The following is an 18,755-nucleotide window of genomic DNA, read 5'->3' as shown; positions in this document are numbered from 1 at the left end:
AGAATCCACAGAACCGCGCACACCCTACTTTGACGGTGGTTTGAATTCGGCCATATTTGCTGGCTCTGAACCTAACTCAATTGTAAGATGCAGATGTACCCCCACTGACCGTGTCTGTGAGGCGCCTTTGAATGCAGCAGAACTGCTCTAAGGGCCGTGGAGAGCACCCGCTGGGTTCCAAGCTGCATACTCTGCAGACCGGGATTGCTACGCACAGCGCAGCCTACAAGGCAAGCATGCGCCTCACGGCCAGGGCAGCGTGTCGGGCCGTGTGGCCAGTGCCCCTCTGTGTGTGACCAGCAGCAGCAGCAGCAGTCAGCGTGCGCCCCAGGGGAAGGAGAAGGGAGTGTGTCTGAAGGGCACTGGTAGGCTTCCAGACAGAAAATGCCATCTGTTTGGTTTCAGGGCTGGAAAAAAAAGTATAGAGATGGACATTCTGAGAAGCCAGCTGCCCAAATGCCCTGAAATGTGACTGTGACTAAAACGTCAAGAGCTCCCACCAGCATGCGTGCCTCAGGGAGACTGGGGCCTTCATGCCCAGTCTGTCTGGGGAAAACCTCATGTTCCCCCTGCAGGAGCCCTGTGCATACATGTCTGGGAATCCACAGCCCGTGGGTGACTTGGACCATCTACCAATGGAGAACTCAGGGGCGGAAGGCACAACCCAGAAACACGTTGTTCTAGCGTAAGAGTGGATTGTTGGTGTTGCTTAGAGAACATCTGGCCAGTAGTCACAGCGCTAAATAATTACATAGACAGCTTCAGTAAGCAGAAAGAAGGAGGGAGGGAGGGAGGGAGGGAGGAGGGAGGGAGGGAGGAGGGAGGGAGGGAGGAGGAAGGAAGGAGGAAGGAAGGAGGAAGGAAGGAAGGAGGAAGGAGGAAGGAAGAAGGAGGAAGGAAGAAGGAGAAGGAGGAGGGAAGGAAGGTTGGCTTGACGTATTATAAAACAATCTGGCGTATAATTACCTTAATGTCCTGTACTAAAAAAGCAAGCCATACTCAAACAATAGATGCACCTCGTCCCAATACAGCCTATAAGGCATAGTCTGAAGGTAAAATCTGCAACCCAAGCGGGGCAGTTACCTGGGAGGACCTGTTAGTCATGAATGAAGGCGCAGACTAGAAATCCGAAGTAGCCGAAAGGCGAGAAGGGTTGAAGTCTAACCGTTATCGTTGGTTGTGGACAGTGATATCATGGGTGAGTTGGATCGCAAAAGGGCCATTTCAAGCAGACTGTGAGACTCATAAACTGTCAGAGGTTCTTTTTTTTTCAACTACAGTTTACATTCGATATTATTTTGTATTAGTTTCAAGTGTACAGCTTTGTGGTTAGACAATCACATACGTTACGAAGTGTTCCCCCTGATATTTTCAGTACACCAAGTGGCGCTGTATATAGTGATCACAATATTATGCTGTGCTTTACATTCCCATGACTATTCTGTAACTACCAATTTGTACTTCTCAATCTCTTCACCTTTTTCACCCAGCCCCCGAGCCCCCGAGCCCCCTCCCCCCGGCAACCATCAGCCTGTTCTCTGTTATCTACGTGTCTGTTTCTGTTTTGTTTGTTCATTTATTTTGTTCTTTAGATTCTGATAAATATAAATATAAATGAAATCATATGGTATTCGAATTTCTCTAACTTATTTTACTTAGCAAAATACCCTCTACATCCATCCATGCTATTGCATATGGTGAGATTTCTTTCTTTTTTTTTTATGGCCAAGTAATGTTCCAATGTATGTATGTACCACAGCTTTTTTTATCCACTCATTTATTGATGGGTACTTTCACATCTTGGCTATTGTAAATAATGGTACAATGAACACAGGGATACATATATCTTTTCAAATTATTGTTTGGGTTTCTTTAGATAAATACCCAGATGGGGAATTGCTAGATCATAAGGTGGTTCCATTTTTGTTTTGAGGACCCTTCCAACTATTTTCCACAGTGGCTGCGCCAATCTACATTCCCACCAACAGTACCCAAAGGTTCCTTTTTCCACCCATCTTCACCAACACTTGTGTGTTGATTTATTATTGATGATGGCCATTCTGACAAGTGTGAGGTGATATCTCATTGTGGCTTTAATTCGCATCTCTCTGATGATTAGTGACATTGAGCATCTTTTCGTATGTCCATTAGCCATCTGTATGTCCTCTTTGGAGAAGTGTCTATTCAGGTCTTCTGCCCATTTTTTTTTTTAATTGGATTGGTTTTTTTGTTTGTTGATTGGGTTTTTGCTGTTTAGTAGAAGCTCTTTATAAAGTTTTGTATATCAACCCCTTATCAGATGTACCATTGGCAAATATATTCCCCATTCAGTAGGTTGTCTTTTAGTTCCGTTGATGGTTTCCTTAACTGTGCAGAACCTTTAGTTCAATGTAGTGCCATTCATCAGGGATTCCTCATCACTTCCATTCTGGGATAGGGACCCCTGAGTGGATCTTCAGGGGAGGTGTTGACACTTTAGGATGAGAAACTACAGGACGGAGCTGTACTTAGTGCCCTGCTGTTTATGTTTATGAGCTTCTTTGCACGATGCTGTAAGAAATATCAGCAATGTCTCCACCAAGTTAAAGGACAATGGCTATCACTGCACCGGTGTAGCCCACACACTATTTCAGCAAGCAAGGTCCAGTGGACTGATTAACCGCATACTTTCCAGGGCATCACCGTGCTGAGCCTTCTCAGCCTGGGATTCTCAGTCCAGCACTTGTTCATTTCTCGGGGTGACATTTACAGTCTGCAACGTCTATTTCAACAACCTGTTCTTTGCCAGAGTAACAGTGGCAAAGAATGAGGAGAATGACTTGATGCGTCTCCCAGTGTCCACACCACGTCACGCAGAGTCCTCGTGGGTACGAGGTATGCTGTGCAAAACCTCTACTTGTGATGCTGATGTTCTACCAAGGTATTCAGAACATAGCTCGAGACTTTTTCTGCATACTGTTTTGTTTAGAAGGTTCTATTAAGTTTGGGAACATAAATGTCTCCTACATGAACATCAGCTAAAACCATTGTTTTATTGAGTGACACACCGATGGCAGAAGTGTGACTTAAGAACCAGCAGGGATGCCGGTGGGGAATGATCAGACGAGGACACAGTCTTCAGCATGTTCCATGGAAATGAAAATGTGACTTGGAGCTTATTTCTAAATTAATCTATAAAAACCCATTTCTAACAGATTTATGTATCAGTTTATTTGTCATTTTTCCTTTTAACTTGCAAACTCCTTCAACGGGCTGCCAATATTTGGCTGCCTTTCATATTTAACAACAGGGCAACTGGCTTTCCTATGCACGGGGCTGGAGGTCCCTGTCCTGAGACGACTCTAGTGTGGGATGAGGGGGCTCCACTGTGGGCCCCGCAAGGTGTGACACTTCGAGGGTTTTCCATGTGGCGCCAAAGCTGATCCTAATTCTCTGGTTCTCCGCAGAGTGTGTCCTGCAGTCACTTTCTAAGAACCTTCTGCTGTACCTCTGTTCCGGAAACCAAGAGTGGAATCATGTCCTTTCTGGTCATTTCTCCTACGTTTCATTATTCCAGTAGCTACAAATACTATTTTAGAAAAATAGCTGAATTGGTTGTTTTACTCTCCACTAATGGAATTAATTAGACTTTAAAAAAAAGAAAAGAATAAAATGAGCCCAGTTTAAACATTAGGGCAAAAAAGCAGAAAGCAACATGGTTTCAGTGTGTTGAAAATGTTAAAATAAGTTGCAGTCAAGAAATAAAGGAGGGATTTCTCTGGATACTAGGGAAGACATGTGGGCGGTCAGGTTAGACATCAGGGAAAAAGTCTTGAATGTAAATATTATCAGGCAAAAAAAAAAAAAAAAAAAAAAAAGGCATGATCAAGTGGCCTTCCCCAGAAATAATATACTTTTTGAAATATTTATGTAACTTTTTAACTCAGTTGCTCACCAAACATATTTCAAATGAGTATAAATGAATGTCAAAAACAGCAGAGTGGCTAAGTACATTATTGGTGTCAACAGAATGTAAATTATTTCATCATCTTGCAATGGGTGTTTTAAAAGGAAATAGCAGACGAACTGAAATCAAGCAGTAAACAAATGATATATCTGTGGACACACACATACACCGAACACTGAAAGGTTTCAATATTCCTAAAACTATGAGTAGAAAAAAAGATAAAATGTAACACAGTGAGATAATGACCGTAATTATCTCTGGATGTGGAAATAAACGATTTCTCACTTGTTCTTTACATAACTTAGGATGTTTTGGACTCTCGTGACTTCCCGTGCTCAGCCCACACGGCTGCGCTGGTCCCACTCAGTCTCCAGGACCCCTGCCCGCACTGCCCTTAAATTCCAGAGCCACCCCGCCCCATCCTCTGTGGCTACAAAATAGCCTTCCCAAACCGCCAAAGTACAAGACATGCAAAAGAGAAATGTGATCGCCTTCTTCGGCCTCTCACATGCCTTCCAAGTCCTAACCTTCGGGGTCAGCTCCCCCCACGGAAAACCCCATCCGAGTCACGTGACTTACCCGGCGGTTTCAGCATCTCGACGAGACACCGTAAGGAAGATCTGTACTTTCTGCCTAACGATCGTGTTTATGGGTAACATCGCATTTGCACAGGCTCTGTATTTTGCCCAGAGCGGTGTCTTGTTTCATTAAGTCCTCAATTTGTTGTAAGCACTAGCCTCCAGCTCATTTCCAAGGCTCCATCACGTGGCTCCTTAAAGAAGTAAAACGGTTCTTTTAAAAGTATCAGGGTGTCTTCCTTGAACCCACTGAGGAAATCACGGCTTGGATCAGGGTCATCTGGATACTTAGGTTAGATTTTGATCCAGTGAAATTCCTCCTTTACGGTCGGTGGCCACTGCAGCAAAGGGAAACAGTTAAAAAGCCACGCACGACAGCCAGGTCCATACCTGGTCAACGGGGACATCGGTGTGGCAGGGGACAGGCGTCCCTGAGTCCATTTTCATGAAGGTTTCTGAGGAAAAGGCCGTGGCCATTTTTCATTTCAGAAATGTGTCCTACAGTAGCAAAGAGTGTCTGAGGGCTGGGCGTCGAGCTGCGTAGGCGACACTGTGCACAGACGAGCCGGGGTCGCGCAGGACAGGGACTGCCGCCCTGTCCCCTCCCTCTGTGCCTCGGTCTCCCCTCTGTACTGGAAGATGCGATGTGCTTGTCACATGTACCTCTGTGCAAGAGTTTGCTGTTCGTGTCCTCGTTATTATTCCCACTTCTCGAGGGAGCGGTGCGAGGCTCCAGCGCCCAGAATCGCCCCGTCCCAGCCAATGGCGCCAACAACACAGGAGAGTCATGGAAAGTATGTCACTGTCTCTCAGTGGCTGTGACGCCCGACAGCATGCCCCGTGGGTCCCTCGGGGGGAGGAGCAGCAGCCGCTCTTACACCACAGGGGAGCAATTTTACACATTGACACGAAAGCCCACGGCGGGGCCTCGACTGGGTCAGGGTGTGGGGTCCCGGGCTCGAAACCGAAGCGAGATGGACGAGAACGTCTCTCCTGCAGGGCCCGGAGAGAGCCCCGTGCTGGCACGTGCCTGGCTTCGCCCGCTGCAGGGCGTGTCTCCAGCCTCTGCCAAGCCTCGGGTCACACCGGGGAAGCCTGGCCTACGCGGCTTTCTCCACTGGGCATGCGGGACCCCGACGTCCGTCAGCCTTCTCCATCCTCTCCCGAGCAGTCCCCCCCGCCGACACCTCTGTCCCTCCTCCGACACCCCATGCACACAGCGAGGGCCAGGAAACGCTGAGCACCAGAGTGACCCCAGGGCGGCCGGAACGGGGGAGCCCTGGGCAGGGGGCCGAGAACACGGGATGCTGAGAGGAGCCCCGTCTGTGTCCGCAGCTCGGGTCAGAGCCCGTGGCTCGCGGCGACTGGTACTGATCTCAGAACCACCGTGAAGTGACGAGAGTCCGGCCGCAGCCTCCGCAGAACGAGCGAGGGGGGAGCGAGACGGGGAGGAGGCGCGAGGACCGCCACAGGTAGGATGTGAAGGACAGAGACACACAGAAAATGTAAGCAGAAGCAACAGAGGCATTTATGGAACCCTCTAGAAGAGAGCAAGGCGTCTGAATCTACCTGGAAAATCCTACTGACTACCTGGAAGAAACAGAACATGATTTTTCTGCATTTACCTGGGAAAAACAACACACGCAGTCGATGAACTCGGGCGAACTTTCAGACACTGTGGAGGAAGAGGTGAAGGGAGAGGTGAACGGAGAAGTGGGAGACAGCTGAGAGGGACGGGGGGGGGGGCAGGCCAGAACAGGTTATGCCGTGGACCACGGGCACCCGGGCAAGTTCCCTGCCGGAGTCCGACCGACCGCAGAGAAGAGAGGAGGCAGGAGGCGGGACTCCCAGGGCCAGGCTCCTAATTGCTATGGCAACACAACCCTTCTCACAGTGATAAAAGGAAGTGTAGGCAAGCGCCATTTGCTATTCTGGGGAGAAAGAACCCCCTGCGGGCTCCTTTGGAAGAGTTCTGGGGAGAGTGTGGGAGTGACCGCGGAGGAAAGGTCTTGGGTGCGAGGGCGCTAATGCAGGTACATGGGAGCGACTGCCGGTCAGCTGGCCTCGGTCAGCTCGCCGGGAGCTGGGCACCGCTGAGATGCTGCTGGGCACCCAGGGTCACCTTCTGGTCAATGTCACTCAGTAGAAACCGAGTGCTCTGGGCGTCCCATGGTGCCGTCATGTGCAGAAGGAAGCACGGTCTCTACGCTGCGACCCAACCGTTTGGGGCTTTTTTAAGGCCTCATTTGTAGCCGCCGGTTTCCACCGTCTCCCACGTGGCCGCTCCAGCCGCAGCGGGGCGCCCTCCTGGGGGAGCTGGGTGGAGATGGGCGGGCGGCCCCGTGTGGGCTGGCTCCTGCTCAGAGGGGCAGTGTGGACTCGCCACTGGTCTGGGGCCACCCAGGCTGACTTCATTTTGATCCTCAGCGGATATGTTTTTATTGATTTTAGAGGATGAGGAAGGAAGAGACAGAGAGAGAGGGGGAAACATCGATCAGTTGCCTCCTGTACACACCCCGATCAGGGATAGAACCTGCAAACTTTTGTGTACAGGACGATGCTTTAACCAGCTGAGCCCCCGCCCGGGCTCACACAGCCCAACTCCATCAGCCTCTCAGGAGGGTCTCTGCAGCCAGGTCTGGAGAGCCTAGTGCCTCGGCTTCCCTGCAAACCCCCTGGGTGAGGATCTTGTCAAAATGCGGCTCGGACTCAGCGGTGCTCGGGCCCCAGCAGGGGACATGGGTGGCACAGAGCCACACGCAGCCCTGCCAGCGTCCGAGCTTGAGAAAGGCTTGCGGACACGTCCCAAACCGGAGGTCCCTGAATTACTCGGGGCCAGACCCACAGAAAGATTTTCTTCCACCCGAACGCATTTTACTTTCCAAATGCGAAGTGATGCCAACACCCTCCAAATCTGCCCCCCAGCCTCTCTGGGAAGAACAGCAAAAGCAAAGACAACCAGGAGAGAAGGTGTGAACCCTGGGCAGCGGGCGGCTCCATGGGTGGGCCTGGGCTTCTGCTCCTGTCGCCCCTGGTGCTCGTCGCCTGCCCCGCAGAGGTGCCCCTGGAGCCCCAGAGGGGTGCCCTGGCTGCGGTTTATGTGGCTCTCAGTACACCGCCACCCAGCGGCACTGCCTGCCGTCTCATTCCCCGCCTCTCCCACCCAGAACCGCGCTGTGGAAGGCCTTGCACGGCCTCCTTGGAGGACTTCGCCGCCTTCCTTCCCTGCACGCCCGGGGCTGACCCCTGTTCCCAGAGCGCACGTCCCCTTCCTCCTCCGGGGACCCCGGGAGCGGGGCCCAGGCCCAGGTGAACGTCCACCTGCTCCCTGCTCATTCCAGACCACGGCGGCTGTCTGAGGCCCACAGAGGCACGGGTGAGCTGGCTGCGTTTCTGAACAAATGATCTGCCTGCCATAAAGGTGACCCTCAAGAGCTTCGTGAAATGACACATGCTGAGCTCATTCTCGACTCCTCGACTTCGCGCCCTTGGCCTTTCTCTTCGGGTGACCCGGGCGCCCTGTCGCGATTAGCTCATCCCCCTTCTCTCGGCCCCGCTGTCCCCAGAAACTCTGCAAGCCTCCCTCTCCCCGAGCTTCGATTTCCGTGTTGCTCACTCAGGTTATAATAACATTTATTCTATAAATCTGGCCCCCGAGAAACATAGGTCACCTCCACTTAAGCCAGCGTTTCTCACCCTGTGGGTGGAGACCCCTTTGGGGGTTGAACGACCCTTTCACAGGGGTCGCCTAAGATATAACAGTAGCAAAGTTACAGTTATGAAGTAGCAACGAAGATAATGTTATGGTTGGGGGTCCCCACGACAGGAGGAACTGTATTGAAGGGACACAACATCAGGAAGGTTGAGAACCACCGACAGCACTCCTTAATACAATTACTACCTCACATTTTCATGGAATGGTTGATTTTTTTTCCAAGCAGTTCTACAAACACACTTTATCCTCACACCAACCCTGTGAAATACATAAGCAATGTATCACCCTTTTCGGCATTTAGAAGCTAAGGGAGATGCCCTCCGTGAGCGAGGAAGCAAAGAAGCAGGGAGCCCATGCCGGGTCCACCCAGGTCTGCAGGTGGGGACATCCCCTCCCGTCCAGCCCAGGCACCGCCCATGCAGGGTCCACCCAGGTCCGCGGGTGGGGACATCCCCTGCTGGCTCCCCCAGGCACCGCCCATGCAGGGTCCACCCAGGTCCGCGGGTGGGGACATCCCCTCCCGTCCAGCCCAGGCACCGCCCATGCAGGGTCCACCCAGGTCCGCGGGTGGGGACATCCCCTGCCGGCTCCCCCAGGCACCGTTCTCCCCTGTGGCTTGGGACTAAGTCAGCCTCATTCTGCTTCCAGCTTCCAGAATCCCTCATGTTTTATTGAAAGCCCAGGTCCAGACATACAGAATTAACACGTCTCAGAGCCCAAGCAGGAGCCCATGTCTTCGACTCCCAGTAGATGATTCCACGTTGCTCAGTGAGGTTGTCCCTGAACTATGGGGCTGAGACCACCCAGCAACACAAGGGTGCTTCCTAAATCTGTCTTCACAAACACTTAGAAGCAAAAACTCTTGTGCCTTTTTCTCAAAATAGTAAATTGCCTAGGATGATCAAAAGATTTCACAGAAACTTTATGGAGTCAGTTGCCCTGGGCAACTTTAAAATACTCAAGTGCAAGGATTTCACCAAGTGCCTAGGGAAGTCTCTCACCCAGAAATCAATTTACAACTCTCTGCCTGAAAGGTCACTTTCGGTCAGTTCTCCGTACTGGAATGTTCTGTGCCTTGGGGGAGGTATTTACGTTATAGACGAGATGGCAATGGCAGGTGTTAGCATCCTGATCCACTGACCACACACCGGTGCGAATGGATGGAAAAGTGATGCCCGGGAGAGACCCTGAAGGTCTCAGACTGGTGGTGATGGGCTGCCAGGAACACCCTCAGCAAGATCGAAAGGAATCAGCCAAGCGGTGGAAATGCCAGGGCTTGAAGGCATCATGACCCATCTCTCCCACATTCTCCCTCCATCCCCAACCACTGCGTGAGGATTCTGAGGTGGCCACAAGAAAACACCCACCCCTGAAAACGTGGGTGCAGCCAATGCCTCCTCTCAGGGGCGCACCGCAGGCCCCGGGCAGCGCTGCCGGGACAAGGACAGGCTCCGGGGACGAGGACAGGCTCCCGGGACAAGGACAGGCTCCCCGCTGTCGCTGGGGGACAGGCCAATCCGGGAAGTGCAGTGTCTGTCCGCAGCCTCACACACTGCTCGGGCCGCAGCCTCACACGCTGCTCGGGCCTCCGGGACCCCCAGGGCTCCCACAGTTTCTGCTCCCTGCTCAGGGAGAGAGAGACTGCTCTCTGCTCTGCTGGGAGGCAGAGGCTTCATGTCCCTGCCCCTGCCTGACTGCCAACCCAGTGTTCACGCCTGGTCCAACAGCCCCGTTTCTGCAAATGTATCACATCTGTTTTCTAAAAGTTTTAACTCCATATGTGTGCTTGGGCTGCCAAGGGCTGTCTGGAAGCCACCAAAGCACCCTGGGGAGTGAGCCCCGAGGCTGGGGATGTGGGGACCGGGAGGCTGTTATTATTTGAAACATTTTTTATCTTTTATTTAAAATGGGGTGGGGGGGTCCAGGTAATTATGAAAAAGGGAGCAGAAATGACTAGAGAGCAGTACACTCCCCACCTCTCCGCCCGGATCCTCCTTCCCAAGCTGTTCCCTGACCTGCATCTCTAAGCGACAAGCAGAGGAAACAGTACAGACTCACAAGTGGCAAAAAAACAAAAAAACTTTTCTGCAAGTGAGCACAGGCGAGAAGTTCTAAGAAAGGCCGGGCTCCTCTGCTGGAGAGAAATGTCCGGAGGTCAGAGGAGCCGAGTGTGTGGGGCTGTGGGCCCCGGGACCCGACTCACCCCCCAGCCAGGTGTCGGAGACGTTCTGGAGCGTGGTGACCGGGATGCAGAAGAAGGCGATGAGCAGGTCGCTGAGCGCCAGGGAGCAGATGAAGAGGTTGGCGGCCGAGTGCATGGCCTTGCTGCGCGCCACCACGTAGACCACCAGCGCGTTGCCCGACAGCGCCAGCGCGAAGGCGAGCCCGCCGGCCAGCGCGAGGGCCAGCCTGGCGCGCGGCGGGAGCTCGGGGACCCACACCAGCGGCCGCAGCCCGTACAGCGCGACGAAGCGCTCGCGGGTCAGGTTGTGGTCCCGCAGCAGCCGGGAGAACTGCTCTGGGGTGATGTTGAGAGACGGCATTGCACCGGCTCCAGGGGCGCCGCGGTGCAGAGCGCGGAGCCTGGGGCAGGACCCTCCCACCGACCGGTTCTCCGTGCAGGCCGGCTGCTCCCGCCCTTCTGGGGAGCGCACGGCCCGCGCTGGCTCTGCCTCCTCTGCCCGCTCCTGGCTGCCGGCGGGGCGGCACCTGGCCTTCGCATTGTCGCCTCCCACCGGCGGAGGGCGCCACCCGCTCGCTCCGCCTGCGCACCTCCTAGTCCCCAGGTCATGGGACCGGTAGGGCTGGGTCCCCGTGTGTTCTACCATTTCTTCTCCTATGAAATAATGTGGCCCGCAGCTGTTTCTGTTATTTAAAAAATCATTGTCACAGAGAGGTCCCGTGTGGCCCCTACCTGGTTTCTCCCACTGGTTCCGTCTTATTAAGTATGGGACAGTACAAAACCAGGAACTTGACAGGATACAGTGTGTGTGTGGCGGGGTCTGTCATTTGATCCCAAGTGAAGATTCCCGGAGCCACAGCCAAAATCCAGGTAGAAGCCTCTCCCATGGGGAGGAGACCTCCCTTCTGCCACCCCAGCCCCTCCCCGCCTCCTCAGCCCCTCCCGTCAGCCTGTCCCCCATGCTGCTTCTGAGGGGCTGTGCACACAGTGGATAACCTCTGGGTGTCCGCTGTCTGTGCACTCAGCACAGGGCCCTTCAGATCACCCCAGTCCTCAGGTATGTCCCCCGGTCCCTGGGCCATTCACCCCAGTAGGACCTGCTGGGTGTTCCCAGTTTGGGGCTGTTTCACATAAAGCTGTGGCAGCCAGGTTTTTGTGGCATACGTTTTCATTTCTCTGGGAAATGCCAGGAAGTTTGGTTGTTGAGTCTCTGGTTTGTATATTTAGGTTTTCAAGAAATTGCCAAATTCCTTTCCAGAGCGCTGTGGCCTTTACACTTCCACCAGCGACGCGTGAGATTCAGTTTCTCCACATCCTCGCCAGCATTCCGCATCTTTTTCTATCGCTGTTCTGACTGTGCAGTGCGTTCCCACTGAGCCTCTATTTGCATTCGCCTAAAGCAATGATGTTCAGTCTCTTCTTGTGTGTTTATTCAACATTCCAGGTGTCTTGTGTGTATCTGCCCATATTCTAGGTGAGTTGTTTGGTTTATTTGCTGTTGAGTTTTTTTTATTTTATTTTGTTTTGTTTTCTTTATTGCTTTTAGAAAGAGAGGAAGGGAGAAGAGAGAGAGATAGAAACATCAATGAGAGAGAACACCGATTGGCCGCCTCCTGCATGCCCCCCACTGGGGATCGGGCCCACAACCTGGGCCTGTGTCCTGACTGGGAATCGAACTAGCAACCTCTTGGTGCAGGGTCGACGCTCAACCACTGAGCCACACCAGCCAGGCAAGATACTGCATTTTTGACAGAAACAACCATGATGATCCCGTGACACCCTGTTTGCCCCTGGATCCCAGCTGACGTTTTTTGCCTATTCAGGCTTGTTTGCATGACTATAACCTTGGGGTCGCAATAACTGCATAGTGTTAACAGTTCTATTGTGAGCAGTCAACGAGAATTCACTTAGCCCTGGCCGGTTTGGCTCAGCGGTTAGAGCATCGGCCTGCGGTCCACAGAGACCCGGGTTCGGTTCCTGCTAAGGGAATGTACTTTGATTGCAGTTTGTCCCCGGCCCTGGTTGGGTCTTGTGGGTGGCAGCCACTTGATGTGTCCCTTTCACGATATTTCTCTCTCTCTTCCTCTCTCTCCCTCCCACTGTATCTGAACAAAAAATGGAAAAATGTCCTTGGGTGAGGATTAAAAAAAGAAGAAGAAGAAAAGAATTCATGTAAACTGTTTAGCGCTGTGCCTGGCGAAAAGTGTCTGACAGAACCAGCCACTGCGATTTTCTTCTGTCAAAGCAGCAAGTGTGGATTAACACTCAGAACCCTCAGGAAATGGATTCATTTTGTTACACTTTTTTTTTTTTGGTCCCTATATGTAGTTGCTAGAGAGTACCTTTCCCTATTTCACAGTCCCCTGAGGTTCATTCTTCCAAACACAAGTTTATTTAAGGGTTTGGGCGAGAGGGACATGGCAGCCAGAGACCTTAGGGTCCTTCCGGGGACTTTCACATTTACGATGGAACCTCCTTGATGTTCGCTGGCTTGTCCACAAGTTGTTTTAATAAAACTAAGCCTTCAGCCCGGCCGGTGTGGCTCAGTGGTTGAGCGTCAACCCCTGCACCAAGAGGTCACCAGTTCGATTCCCGGTCAGGGCACATGCCCAGGTTGTGGGCCTGATCCCCAATGGGGGGAATGCAGGAGGCAGCCAATTGATGTTCTCTCTCATCAATGTTTCTCTCTCTCTCTCTAAAATCAATAAAGAAAAAAATGTAAATTAAAAAAAGTAAAACTAAGCTTTCACACAATATACTGCTGAATGAATAAGGTATGATTCAATTTGGTATGTAGCAAGTGGAGAGAGAGTAAAGGGTTCGCTGGTCATTTCTGGGTGGTGTAAGAACAGATTTCTCTTTTGGTTATTCTGTTTTGGTTGTAAGCGTTTTCTGTTTTTTCCTACAAGGAATACATGTAAATGAGGAAAATACGGTCTGCGTTTTAAAAAGCAGAGCGACCAGGAATGTCAAGGTCTAGAACGTGTACTGGATGGGAACACGCGTGGAACATACTTGTTTAAAGGTCCTAGCCCAGAGGTTTGGTGGACAGGAATCACAGCTCCGCCTTAGGAGAGAGACCATGAGAACACCCACCTCGCAGTCCCCACACACACCGTCCCCGGGATGCCACGTAACGCGTCAGGAGTACGAGGACAATGGAGAGACGCCGTAAATCTGGGGGCCGGGGCTGCTGGCCTCCACGTGAAAGAACAGGAACCACATTCCCCAGAAGTCTCGGGCTTCCAGGGACTCCGGACGCCCCAGGCAGATCCGGAATGACTGAGGGCAGTTCAGGTGATGCTCAGAGAGCCCCAGCCCGGAGGAGGACTGAGTCCGCTGGGTGAGGGGTGTGAGAGGGGCGTGCGGGGGTGAGGGGAGGAGCCTGGGCGGAGGCTGGACAGTGCTGGCCAGAGCAGCTGGGAGGAGGGGTGCCCAGTGACGTCCTGAGAAACCACTGTGTACCCACTTACAGGTGTGCCCTGTTTCTAGGTGGTTTTTCAATGTTTTACTAAAAAGGATCTGGCCCCTTTAATGAAGGAGCAAACTGCCAGCCACGCTTGGTACAAACAAAATCCCAGGTGCGTGTGTCTGTGATTCATCACAAAGCCCAGCTCCAGGCCAGCAGGCTGCCGGACCTCAGCCTCAGGTGGCCCCTGGGATGTCAGGCGGGAGAAGACCAGTGCGCAGACACACACCACAGCCCCGGGGCAGAGAAGGTCCCCTCAGCCTCAGGTGGCCCCTGGGTTGTCAGGCGGGAGAAGACCAGTGCGCAGACACACACCACAGCCCCGGGGCAGAGAAGGTCCCCTCAGCCTCAGGTGGCCCCTGGGTTGTCAGGCTGAAAAAAGACCAGTGCGCAGACACACACCACAGCCCCGGGGCAGAGAAGGGCCCCAGGACACGTCGCAGGGTCTGTGGTAACGGGAAAATATGGGCCAGGTGGGCACATTGTTTCTGAGAGGCCTGTCGACAGGCCTGGGGCCACAAGAGCATCTGTGTGTGTCCATCTGTGTGTGTCCATCTGTGTGTGTCCACGAGAGCATCTGTGTGTGTCCACGGGAGCATCTGTGTGTGTCCATCTGTGTGTGTCCATCTGTGTGTGTCCACGGGAGCATCTGTGTGTATCCATCTGTGTGTGTCCACGAGAGAATCTGTGTGTGTCCATCTGTGTGTGTTCATCTGTGTGTATCCACGGGAGCATCTGTGTGTGTCCATCTGTGTGTGTCCATATGTGTGTGTCCACGAGAGCATCTGTGTGTGTCCACGGGAGCATCTGTGTGTGTCCATCTGTGTGTGTCCATGAGAGAATATGTGTGTGTCCATCTGTGTGTGTTCATCTGTGTGTGTCCACGGGAGCATCTGTGTGTGTCCATCTGTGTGTGTCCACATGTGTGTGTCCATCTGTGTGTGTCCATGAGAGCATCTGTGTGTGTCCATCTGTGTGTGTCCATCTGTGTGTGTCCACGAGACCTGGAGGCAGGTGGCAGTCCTGGCTGGGGCTGGACTTAGGGGCGTGGACTGCACACTCCCGGGGTGGAAGGTCAGCCTGTTCAGAGGCTGGGACAGAAAGGCAGGGACAGACACAGTTGTTGAGACAGGTTTAGGGGGCGTGCTCACAGGTGCGCGGCAGCCCCGTACGAGTGGGCTGCGGCCAGCTGCGGTGGGGTCTGTTTCTTCTCAGCCTTGACCGACCGCAGGGCGTGGAGCCCCACGCAAATGGCCAGGTCACCATCGGCAGCTGCAGGTCAGTGCTGGACCTGGAGGCCCGAGGGCCCCCGTCAGTCCGCCCGCAGGTCATTACCAGGCAGCGGAGGCAGAATCCAAGCAGGAGCCGCCAGAGGCTTGCCGGGAGCCCCGGGCTGGGAGGCCCCCCTCCGGCTGCAGCTCAGGAGGGAAGTAGCCTCTCCCTCTGGGTCTTGTGGGCCCATCAGCACCTGGTTTCTGTGCTGTGCTGGGGTCAAGAGAGTCCACGGGGTGAATGAGGAACGTTGGGAAGACAGCACGGGGTCCAGACCGCTGCCCAAGGAGCTCTGCTGGCTTGTTTGTTTGGGGGGAAGAATCATTCGTTGAAGAGAACGAGAGGCAAGGTGATCATAGTAGCAAGACGGTCGGCCATGGACATTGTCAGTGTTAACAAACGGTTTTAAGCTCCGGTCCCTGGTACACAGCGAGTCTCCAACCTCAGGAACAGAAGCCTTGGGCAGAGAGGTCTGTTCCCAGACCAGAGCAGTAACACACGGAACTAGACGGAGCAGGGACGGGCCGGAGCCGGCGATGGTTTGGCAACGCTGCCTCTCGGCGAGTTTGTGTGCAGGGGACACTCCGCCCCGCCACACCCTTTCCAGCTGAAGAGGAAAAGCACAGAAAATGGCAGAACACGTGAGTTAAGAGCCAAAGGGCCGGGGCAGAAATCCTGACTCTGCCCTTGTAGCAGGGTGACTCCGGAGAAGTCACTGCATCTCTGTCCTGTACCCCCGCCAACACTGTGGTCTCGGGGAGGACTAAACGCGTTTCTGGTTGAAACCTGCTTCCAGATGCCGGGCCCAGCAGTGGCCACACGAGGGTGGGCATCTTCGTAAGGGCTCCCATCTGAAAAGCTCCCCGTGACCCAGGGGTCCTCAAATCCAGCCACACGTTGGAACCTCCCGGGGGGGACTTTAGACGTGGGACCCCTGGGCCCTCCGACATAAGGGCTACGTGCAGCCGGGCGCCCGGGCATGTACCGCTCCCTGGACCATGCTAACGCGGAACCACGTCTGAGAATCACAGCGGGAAAGGACACTCCCCGCGTGAGTGGGTGAGCGTTTCCTTTCATCAAATAGGTTTTCCTCGTCTAGATGAGCCCGATCTCTCCGGATGACAGTGATCCAACTGCAGGTGCGGACCCGCTGCGAAGGGTCGGCCGTCTGAGTGGGGTGGGCGGCGGGCGACAGCTCAGAGTCCACACGCTGGTGTCATGGTTCTCACGGTGAGGATGACCTCAGACCACACAAGCAATGCGTAGCTGCCCGTCGGTGGAGCAAGGGGCCTGTTAGCTGAGCGGATGCTCTGTGGGGGGCTGGGGGTCCTCTCCCTCAGGGGTGTGTGAGCTCTTGCAGAGACCGGCTCGGGCACCCTTGCTGTCCCGCCCACGGGCTGGCTGGCGGCAGAGGTAGCACAGCGGTGTGGAGCCTCTCACCCCGTGACCGTGGGGCGCACGTTCTCCCCGTGACCGTGGGGCGCGCGTTCTCCCCGTGACCGTGGGGCGCACGTTCTCCCCGGGAGCACGTCGACAGAAACAGTCACTAAGGCTACATTTTCCAGGCAATGCCGGAGCGTTGCGCAGTGGGAATCAGGTTTTAGTTCGGAGTCTGAGTAGCCATAGTTCTTTGCGCCAAAGGGAGATTCACATGTGTTGCTCGTTAGGGCAGGCAGGTCTGATGACTTCAGGGAGACCACGGCCACCAGGTAGCACGTGACACGGTGTTCAGGGGAGAGGTCCCGAGGGTGGCCAGCCGGGCGGGCAGCCAGAATTCCACGCCGAGATCTGGAAGGAGGCGGCCTTTTCTGAAGAAATGGGTTGCTGCTTAACAACCAAATGCAGAATGATGAACAAAGCAAGTGGTTCCCCCGGATTCGTTCTGGGGGCTCTGAATGGAGGGACAGGCACTGGTGGCGGGAAGAGCCCTGGGGTGGCGTTGGCCAAAGCTGGGCCTGTCCCTTAGCGAGCAGGAAGGGCTGTGCACACCTGCCCAGTGACCTTATGCATCACGTGGATGACAAGTGTGTGGTCCCACCAGGTACTCCAGCCGGTCTCAGCAGGCGCCTTGAGGCAGCACAGTGGACACAGAGTGCCCAGGTCTGAGTCCTGGCTCTGCCATGCACCTGCTGGGGACACTTGGCACTGTCTTCATCTGTGAAACAGACACCATCAAAGTACCTTCCCTCAAAACCTCCGTATTTGTAAACCCGGGGGAGGGTGCTCCCAAACTGCCGAGAAAATGCGTCTTAATAAGGGAATCTTCGTTACACCTTGAATCAGGAAGTCCCTTGCGACGCTGTACGCAGACCCCTGAACAGGAGCATCCTGTCTGGTGACGGGAGCCCCCTCTGGCACTCCGAGGTGGAGGAAAGAAGGGCTTCCTTCTGAAGCGTGTGTTGGCAGGTTGTCGGGGGGCCTGTCTGAGGGTGACAGGTTGATAGGGAGGTGGTTCAAGAATCTGAGGGCACCGTTCCCCAGTGACTCTCAAATCAGGAAATTGGCTGCAGTCGCTGCTCCTGGGCTCCCAGGACAGCAAAGAGCAGGTGAGACCATCCTTCTATCCTCAGCGCCCCCTGGTGTTTGCCCACGCCACCTGCTCGCTGGGAGTTGGCTCGTTTGCTTGAGGTTCCCCTGTTCAGCTGCTTCACAGACTGGGCACCAGGCAGGAAATCGCAGGAGCCCAGAGCTCCTCAGTTTTCTGGGGTTGGCAATGCTCAGGGTGGAAACAGCTTTTTCTTTTTTCTTTCTATTTTTTGGTTAATCCTCACCCCCGAGAATATTTTTCCATTGATTTGTTTGTTTTTTTAGACAGATTGCAAGAAGGGGGGGAGAAAGAGAGAAACATCAATGTGAGAGAGACACATCGATTGGTTACATCCCACATGACCTTGACCAGAGCCAGGGATTGAACCTACAACCCAGGTATGTGCCTTTGACCTGGAATTGAACCCAAGACCCTTAGGTCCGTGGGCTAAAGCTCTAACTGCTGAGCCAAACCAGCCAGGGCAGAAACAGCTTTTCAATTTATGGGTCTTGGCTGCTGTCCACCAAGGAAAATCCGTTCTGACTAGGGCCTCATTGTTACAGGGGCCAGGTTTTCTATATTGAATAGATGTGGAAGCTCAAACTCTCCAGGGTCGGCAGCTTGGGTGTGGGGATTCATGGAGCTCTGATATCCTGCCCACCACCTCACCCCCCTGGCCCCTGAGGGCTCTGGTTCCATTTTGTTCATCAGTCTTTGTTCATTAAGTTCCACCTATCGGTGAGATCATATGGTATTTGTCTTTCTCTGATTGGCTTATCTCCTTAGCATAATACTCTCCAGGTCCCTCCATGTCATCTCAAAGGGTGAAAGATCCTTCTTTCTTACAGCTGCATAGTACTCCATTGTATATATATACCACAGCTTTTTCATCCACTCATCTACTGATGGGCACTTGGGCTGTTTCCAGATCTTAGCTATTGTAAATAGTGTTATAAACATAGGGGTACATATATTCTTTCTGATTGTGTTTCAGGCTTCTTAGGGTATATTCCTAGAAGTGGGATCACTAGGTCAAATGGAAGTTCCATTTTTAAGTTTTTGAGGT

General features: G+C 53.5%; 1 protein-coding gene across 1 annotated transcript in view; it reads right to left on the bottom strand.

The window, feature by feature from the left end:
• Window positions 1-10,782, bottom strand: part of QRFPR (pyroglutamylated RFamide peptide receptor) — a 31,069-nt gene extending 20,287 nt beyond the window's left edge. The window contains exon 1 of the mRNA XM_036241984.1: window positions 10,443-10,782. Coding sequence (XP_036097877.1) covers window positions 10,443-10,782 — 340 coding nt within the window. The remainder of the gene's footprint in view (window positions 1-10,442) is intronic.
• Between the last annotated feature and the right edge of the window lie 7,973 nt (window positions 10,783-18,755).

This window comes from Molossus molossus, unplaced genomic scaffold (genome assembly GCF_014108415.1).
Source record: "Molossus molossus isolate mMolMol1 unplaced genomic scaffold, mMolMol1.p scaffold_m16_p_4, whole genome shotgun sequence".
In the NCBI taxonomy this organism is placed as follows: Eukaryota; Metazoa; Chordata; class Mammalia; order Chiroptera; family Molossidae; genus Molossus; species Molossus molossus.
Note: the sequence above shows the minus strand (reverse complement) of the source record. Positions and strands in the feature narration are given on the sequence as shown.